We start from the raw sequence: 9,418 nt of genomic DNA on the forward strand, positions 1-9,418 counted from the left end.
ATTCAAATGGCATATTGCACTGTTCCCCCAAATGATATTGCAGGAGGTAAGGTGCGGCAAGATCAAGGTTTGATAAAGTCTAATAAGTATGTTGAACGGTAAAATATGTTTTAGCCTATTCATAACACCGATTGTTTTCCTTATCTTCACACGTGACAAACCATATCAATATGTTCCTTCCACATTAATTTTTCATCAATTACTACACCCAAGAATTTCACTGACTTAACAAAAGAAATCTTACAATTATCAATGCATATATCAACTTCATTTACAATATATTTGTTTCTAGGCTTAAAAAGCATACAACATGTTTTATCCACGTTTAATTTAAGTCTATTTGCTTGAAACCAATCATTAACTAAACAAAGTTCATGATTAAAAGTTGAACAAAGAACATTCATATCATTACCAGACAAGAATAAACTAGTGTCATCTGCAAAAGCAATAGTGTGAAGTAACTTACTTGAAAAATGCAAATCATTAACATATATAAGGAATAATAAAGGCCCTAAAACAGATCCCTGAGGAACACCAATATTTACACAACGATATGTAGACGATATACCATTTATGGACACATATTGCACTCTATCACATAAATAACTCCGAAACAAATTCAATGCAGTACCTCTGATACCATATATTTCCATCTTTTTGATAAGAATATTATGATCCATACAATCAAAAGCTTTAGAAAAATCTAAAAATAATCCAATCAAAAACTTCTGATTTTCAAAAGACTGTGCTATTATATTATCTAATTCCATTAAAGCCATGTATGGAAGAATACCCTTTTCTGAAACCAAATTGTTTCGAATATAAAATATCTCTTTCAAGTAAAAATTTCATCAGCTGATTATATATCAACCTTTCAAATATCTTCGAGAAAACAGATAAAAGAGAAATAGGTCTATAATTTGTTAAAAGATCTTTATCACCTCCTTTGTGGACAGGAATAAGTTTTGCTATCTTTAAACACTTTGGAAACACACCATCCTTTAAAGATGTATTAAACATATTGCACATGGGATTTACAAATAAAATAATACTCTTCTTTATAACATAACTATCAATATCAATCATCATATCCAGGACTTTAACCTGTTTTTAAATTTTGTACAATTTCGAGAATATCACATACTTGTATAGGCCTTAAAAACATAGAGTGAGGATTATTACTTGTTGATAAAAATTTCGTAAAATGTGAAGAGGTAGATGGAACTGTATCTACAATTTTTGAACCTATATTACTAAAAAAATACATTAAATGTATCAGCATTTAATATACATTATCAGACCCGGATATACGGATTTGTAAATGAAAGCAACATGGATACATCTATCCACAATTCAATGATCAATTCAAGCGGTGACAGCGTAGATCTAGAAATCTTGAGTTATGCAATCCTTTTAAAGTTTTAACAAAAAAGCGTTTAATTCAGCAACTAAGGCATATTTGAACTAAAGTCAAATTCCAGTATTATCAGTTACAGAAATGAGACTTCTTTACTTCTTAAACTTCCTAGAAGTTATCTACTCCAGATAAGAACTTTATCAACATCATAAAGAAAGAGAGGGATGGGGAGAGAGAGAGAAAGAGGGAGAGAGAGAAAAAGAAAAAAACCGTTCAGAACAGTGCAAAAAAAAAAGAAGCAAAATAGGATGAAAAATACAGATGCTATCAAAGAACTTATGACATTTTGAAATGTCATTTTTTTTTTCGGAAAACACTTCTTGACCAGTCGTAATATGAATATTCAAATCCGCAGTCATCCCCTTGAAGGCGTTCAATTTGATCATGATTTTTTTGTTTTGTTTTGTTTAAGTGAATTATCTCAGCCAAAAGGCAGAGAATAGAAGCGATGTTAGCAGATGCTGATGATATTGCAGTTTTTTAAAATCTCACAGGGTTTGTAAAAATATGATTTTGTACAACATTGAGTTAGCAGTTGCAAAAATCACAGAAGCATTGATTAGATATGAAATCTTTGATATTCAAATAGAGCCTATGTATGGAACTTTCAGATTCATGGTTTCTCCACATTTTAGTCTGAAATTGCATATGAAATGCATTGAATAGCATTTTACTAAAACCCACCATGGTGTCACCACAAACCTTTCTCCCTTATATCTGACAACAAAATAGAAAATATTTTAATAGGACTTATTGTTAATTGAAGATCTATTGTGATTGTCAATGGTATATCAAAATAATTTATATAGTCTGCCAAAGTCCCCAAAATTCCCCCAGTACTGAATAAATGATAAGCTATTTTATAAGAAAAAGAACAAAATCCAACATTTAATTCATTAAAATGTTGTACTGAAGCTAATTCATTAAAATGTTGTACTGAAGCTATCAACAGTCTCTAGTAGGCCTATGAATCTTTGGTGTCATATTGCATTTGATGAATGCAGAGAGCCAGGTTTATTGACAGCTATATGTTCAAGACTGTGGATATTTCTCGCAGATATTTCCTTTAAGGAACTTGTAATGAGCTATTCAGTGTATTGATCATTTGTTCCCATCGGGGTTTCTATGTAGGCCTACTTTGTTGTGTTGAGAAAAAAAAAAGTTCCATGATGGATGAAGAAGGATCTTGATGAAAGATTTTTACCCTTATTGGTTTGTACAGCATCTCTATGCTGCACGAACTGTTTTAGTGCTTATTCTTCTCAAACGCCAAAAAGGTTTCAACAGGAGAGAGAGAGAAAAAAAAAGTCGGGCCCTCCCCCTCCCCTCCCCTCCCCTCCCCCCCCCCCCCATACACACACACACACACACACACACACACACACACACACACACGCACACACACACACACACACACACACACACACACACACACACACACACACACACACACACACACACACACACACACACACACACACACACACACACACACACACACACACACACACACACATACTGTACTCGGTACTCACACACAATACCACCACTTCATCGGACTCCACGTGAGCAAGCAGGGAGGTCACCTCCGTGATCCCTGGAGCAAGGGAGAAAGGTGAAGTGTAGTGGTAGAGCAAGGAGGTAGTACCATCAAATCCCGGCCGTGCACCGTACGTGCGTGGGATCGGATAGAGGCGTGAAGTCGGCGACTACAGCTGCATATAATACATCGTGTTTCTGCCTGCCCGCGTCGTCTGAACCTCAACAGGAGATCAAATATCGACAATCATGGCGGAAAAGCAGAGTAATTCACTGCCAGTCGAAGAAGTGGACGGTTGTTGCTCGGAGCCTGATCCATCAACAAAGGTTCGGATAAATGCTGGAAATTTGCGTGCTCAGTTAATCTTTTTTAGACCAACGTCAGCGATAGGAGCTGACCTCGTTTTTTGGTGAACACAAGTTCACACAGTAAACACAACCTTATCCACAACCCGTTCGCGTTGCGGGCCGGGCGCCGCGCTGTAACCTCGCACTTGCATGGCTGAACGAGATTAGGGAAATGCCGACTCATGCATGCATACACTTACTGGACTTGGTGACTAAATAAGAGTGTTGACATTTATAGATCATGTGAAATATGTTTGCATGCAACAATTGATGGAAAAACAGTGGAAAAAAATAGCAAAATGCACTCCATCAACTCAAACTTTCATGTAACCGTGTGATACTAATGCCTTGCCTGTCAATTGATTTCACATGCTTGGATAATAGTGAGTAGTGATACCTTGTCCTTGACCGAAAGATCGGTCTGTATCTGGTCGTCGGGGATATGTTCCGCTGAGACTGCGTCTGTCTTCACGGATCCCCTCCTAAAGTCCTATACTCCAGAGGAGAGCGATAACGTCAAAAAAATAAAAGACTCCTCCGGACAGACGGATCTTTCTGTCTAATATAGTAATAAGTGATACCAAGCAGCAAGCTGCACCGAAATCATGCAAAAGCATTCTAGGACAACTATTCCTGAGATACATTGTATTTAATGTGGATAGTATACTTCATTACTTGGGTGACCCGCACCTCGTCATAGTTAATGTTTGCCCATATTTGAATCACATTTCGCCACTGAAATTCTTTGAAATCCAACTCACATACAGGAAAAATGCTGAAAATTCCAATGGAATCACAAGTTCACTGATCGATATTGAAAATTTGCAGCTATTGTCGTCGAACGCGAATGATGCGAAAAAGTTGCACGCTAAGGAAGGGGCCCGCAACTCGTCACCCGCTCTCCCATAGGCATAGACTTAGCACGTAAAAGACGTGTGCGGGTGACAGTGATGTTCCCATAGACATACACGTAAAAGATGCGTGCGGGTGACTTATAACACGTATTCCTATAGCCCTATGAAAATTTCAGATTTTCGCGAAAAACTGTTCGGTTTTCACCACAATTTGCTTGATTGTGGTAGCCCTGCCAAGTTTCAAGCGTACAGAACACAATCCCGGGCATACATTTTTGTTTAGTGCGCTCAAAACAATTTTAAGTGGGGTGACGGTATTAGGGCCCCTGACGAGGTGCGGGCACCTCACTATACATCGTATGTGTAGGCACTTTGGTGTGAGGGCAAATTCATTGATTTTTTTATTTTTTTTTGGGGGGGGGGGAGGTGGAGGAAGGGTGGGCGTTTTGTGTGCCTGCACTCCCTGCATCAAGAGATCGCTCAAGGTTATGCTTGCATATCACACCCAACATTAAACAAGTGATGAAGATTTTGATTAAAGAGCAAAGATTTGATGAGGCGAATGAAGTATTACTGGTGGATATTAATTTTAGGAAGCATGTTCTTTGTCTCTGAGTTATAGAATCTATGATCCTCAAGCTCAAGTTCATTTGATGAAAGCTTACTCCAGCTGACATTTTGAACTTTGCTGCTTATAAGGAGGCATATTGTCAATGTCATCATTGTGGCAATGTGTAGGTTGGGCAGTTATAGGCTTATCTCATGCTTGCAAATTTTGCATTATCCAAACAATTCTCCCTTTATTTGTCATTTGAAATATGCCTTCTCTTTATACCTAAAAATGCATATTTGAATTATCATACCTGCAGTTCAAATACCAAAAAGTTGTCTGATGGGCTCTCTATAATTTCAATTTTACAGGGCTTCATCATGCAGCAGACAATGTACCGGATCAAAGACCCTCGCAGATCGCTTGACTTCTACACTAGGGTTCTGGGAATGAGGTACAATGGAAAATTTCATACAAAATTCACATCAAAGAGAAAAAAGCTCAGAACAATTCAGCGACATGGAAGTGACAGTGTATTAGGGCCAGATCAGATAAATAATGACAAACTTATGACCTTTTGAGTGTCACTTTTTTCTCTCAAATATCATCTTTGAGGGGGGGGGGGGGATTTCAAAATGGTTGTATTATAGTGAAATGCCACTCCATTTTTTTTTACAAAGTACAAAAAAAAATTGTATAAGTTCCATTTAAGGCACACAAATGTAAAAATGTCTTGAATAAAGTTTTACATCTTTTAGAATGCATATCTCGAGCAAAATTGTAGACAGATGTAAAGAAATATAAGGTAATGATGTCACCTCAAGTTGTACATTAAACTTCCTGTGAATCTTCACGAAATATCTTGCTTTGAAATCAGGCAAAGAGTATCATTTAGATTATATGCGTCAAGTTATTGTGGAGTTGTAACAACAAAACCCAAATGGACAATTGCAAACAAATTGCTTTAAAAAGTTACGCAGTGAGTCATGGAAATGATGCATGCACTCTTGTTTACTTGTTTCAGATTATTGACCAGACTGGATTTTCCTGAAATGCAGTTCACCTTGTTTTTCATGGGCTACGCAGACGAAGCTGACATCCCAAAGGACAAAAGAGAGCGTACCATCTGGACCTTTAATCAACCAGCCACAATAGAGCTGACATAGTGAGCATCAATATGTACAGTCAGCTTGGTGACTTGGTTTAAATGTTTGAATCTTATTTATGGAATTACAGTCAACCTTCCCTAAGTCAAATCTATTTGGACTGAAGAAAAAGCTTCGACTAATGAGGGATTAAAATCAATGGAATATAAAAAGAAGAGGACTTGAAAAGACCTTCAACTTATGCGATTATTGGAAATATGTTAGGTTGACTTTAGCAAGATTGACTGTACAAACTGAAATGCAAACGTGCCCACAGGTTTGCAAAGACACCAAATTGTTAGATGAAACAAAAATTGAAATTACTTTCACTTAAGATTTGGCATTATATTTAGTCAGGATCTTTGCCAAACATTTAAGGGATTGATGCATCAGATTTCAGTTGAAACATGGTTTCTAGTTTCAGTCGATTACATTCATTTCCATGCACTCTTGTACATATTCAAGTGTGTAAACAATATATTCATGCCATGGTTCATGGATTAGAGTGCACATACTTTCACTTCCGTGTGTTTTAGTGAGCTGTCTAAATGTGCCAAATATGCTGACTCATTACCAAAGGAAAAGGGTGTGCTTCCAGGTTTATAGACTCTTAGAGGAAAGTATACATCTCAAATGCCCAAGCTCCATTACTTAGTTTCTTGTTATTTGTCAGTTTTGCATTCGTGATTAAAATCAGCCTCTCATAATACTATGAGCTACTGAGTCCATTTTGCTTTTAATGTTGAGTAGGTTGTTAGTGGTACTGTATTGCAGTGTATGGAATACTAAGTTTGGAAAAAATAACTAAATGGTTTAACTTGTGTTGCCTGTTGTATATTGAACAATAGATGGGACTGAAACATATCTGCAACACACTTCTTCTGTCACTAGTTCTTGTAATGGTTATGCCATTTTTTAAATACGAATATGTATCTGAATTATTTTCAGCCATTTTTAAAAGAGTCATGTGTGTCATATTCTTCCATAATTGATATGTTTTGTATCCCAATAGAAATTATTTATTATTGTGTACGATCTTGATTATTTCTCTCTTTACTTCATTCATACAGCAACTATGGTACTGATAAAGATGACGCTTTCCCAGGCTACCACAATGGCAATAAAGAACCAAAAGGCTTTGGTAACTTCATCCCCCTCTATTCTTTGTCTACTGGTAGTAACCTCCTTTAGATCTTTGCGATATTCGCCAAATTTTGTGTCAGAATTTGAAAGTTTATGTGATACTTTGATAGTGGAGAGATGATACATTCATTGTGATTTTGTTAATTTTCTGTCCAGTCGCCACAGGCATCATCAAAGTCATGTAGCAAATGTAACAAGATAACTGCGAAACTATTGCATTATGTACAATATCACATTTGTTGATATTGTAACTGCGAAAAGCCGATTTCTTCATTTTGCCAGAGTATTGTCTTGAAGAAAATGAGACAACAGTAGGATGAATGAAGTTTGAATTATCATATACTGGAGATTCTCTCAACAAGTACGTAGGCCTAATTACTACTGGTAATACAGTATATGAAATCTAATTACTGTGTGCTCCAGATTTAAGACTTTTAACTTCAAGGAAACTTTGAGTTGACTCTTGCTGCACTACACTCATATAAGACTGCTTACTCATTAGCTATCTTAGCTTGAAGAACTCTGTCATGTTTAAAAATGCAGTGGCACTGGGACATGAGCTTGACTGAAGTTTTTTCTACTGAGTGGTTGATTTTTTATTCCTGTTCTTTAATACTGTACGTAGGTCACATAGGCTTGTCAGTGCCTGATGTGTATGCAGCCTGTGAGCGGTTTGAGAAGCTTGGGGTCAACTTCATCAAGAAACCAGATGGAGGTGAGTGTACTAATTTTGTTTGGTGTTGTGTGTATCTACTACTCCATCTTGCAAACCAGCCCATTAATATGTTTTATTTTCTAACTATATCAATTGTTTTGTTGTTCTTGTTTTTTCTTCCTACATCTTGAACAAACATGTATGACTTTAATATGAAAAATATCTTCCCGTCTGAAATTGAGTTTTGCTTGCTCAATTTTGTGCAACATCGCTTATTTTTTTTTTTTCAGCATGTACTGTAGCCTTCAGAATGTTTTGTTTGTTTGTTTAACTGTACATCAGTGTGTTTTTAGTATTCAAAGGATGACAGGCCTACATACTTATGATTACTGGCTGGACTACATCCATGACTGCCATAAGATCACTTAAATGATGAATCAAAATTGATCGCAAATGCTGGATGATTTGCAGCAACACCCTCCACTTTCCTCATTAAACAACTACCAATTAAATCATGCAGAGAGTTTTTTCCTCATAACCCTAAGCCCTCCCCCCCCCCCAAAAAAAAAGAAGAAGAAGAAGAAGAAGAAGAAAGAGCGGCAGTACTAAGGGCCAACTGTACATCAGTGGGTATGTACTATGCAAGAAGTGACTTCATGCATGAAACTCTATGCTATTAGCTGGTTATGCATTGTGACTGTAATAGTGCTGTTTTTGCCAGAGCTAAGCTGTGTCTGCAGATTTGTCATTCCATGTGTTCCCTGGCAATAAAAATAATGGACATGTCCTGCAAGCGATTGTGATTGTAGACTATTTCACCTGCGCTGACATAAACAATGTAGTCTTGTGAATCTCAAGCTTACATAGAATATCATATGTGATAAAATTCTTTCTGTCTCTCTGTTTCTTTCCAGGAAAAATGAAAGGACTAGCCTTTATCCAAGACCCAGACGGTTACTGGATTGAGATCCTATCTTCCAAAAACATGGTGAAATGAACGTCAGACACTAATTAGCATCCCCGTCTCTTGATCGCAAATGATAATTTCCCCTTGATTTGTACGAGAGTGGCCTGTGACGACACTTTGCAGCCGCCGACTTGGATCGATCGATAATTGGTAATGATAGCAAATTCTGTTCTCAGTGCAAATCATGTGCAATGTTTTATGGTAACAATGAAAAATCATATTGGCTGATACTGGAGACACTACAGTTGTAAATTTCATTGCCCAGTGCTTCCATTTGACAACCGTAATGAACGGTGGGGAATATGACATGACGCAAATGGAATTCACTTTATTTGCTCTTCGGTTCTTACCATGAAAGTAATTGAATGGTTACACTGCTGAAATAGTATTATTAAGCCATTGTTTTTTAAATGGCTTTGAGCCTCTCTGATCCTTCTTATCTCAAAATTTGCCAAAATTTGATGTAATTTGATGTTTGATTTAATGTATGTGACTCTATACCTTCAAAGGTCTGTCAGTGCAAGCTTTGATATTGTAAGGAACCAATAAGAATTCAAATTTATATTTCTTTGAAGACAAAGCCAAACTCCTATGTATACTGGCATGGTAGACAATCATGAAATGCAACTTTGTACTTATGCTGCTCATATTGAATTAAAAGACTTCCATGAATAATGTCATAATGAGCTATCAGGCAATCTTGAAATTGATTTTTTTTTTTTTTATTTCCTGCCTAGTAGTTGTGAGAAATGATTGGACAGAACTTACTGAATGTTGTACTCCTGCAGAAGTATGCCTAA

At 36.8% G+C, this 9,418-nt stretch overlaps 1 protein-coding gene across 1 annotated transcript; it reads left to right on the forward strand.

The window, feature by feature from the left end:
• Positions 1–3,147: 3,147 nt before the first annotated feature.
• On the forward strand, positions 3,148–9,083 carry LOC139738249 (lactoylglutathione lyase-like). The gene is made up of 6 exons (XM_071648904.1): positions 3,148–3,283; positions 5,080–5,162; positions 5,733–5,873; positions 6,924–6,994; positions 7,622–7,711; positions 8,566–9,083. The coding sequence occupies exons 1-6, from the start codon at positions 3,206–3,208 to the stop codon at positions 8,646–8,648; spliced, it is 546 nt and encodes a 181-aa protein (XP_071505005.1). The 5' UTR covers positions 3,148–3,205; the 3' UTR covers positions 8,649–9,083.
• The last annotated feature ends 335 nt before the right edge of the window (positions 9,084–9,418 follow it).

The sequence above is a fragment of the Diadema antillarum genome, unplaced genomic scaffold (assembly GCF_040938485.1).
Source record: "Diadema antillarum isolate AM-2024a unplaced genomic scaffold, OU_Dant_1.0 scf00000029, whole genome shotgun sequence".
In the NCBI taxonomy this organism is placed as follows: domain Eukaryota; kingdom Metazoa; phylum Echinodermata; class Echinoidea; order Diadematoida; family Diadematidae; genus Diadema; species Diadema antillarum.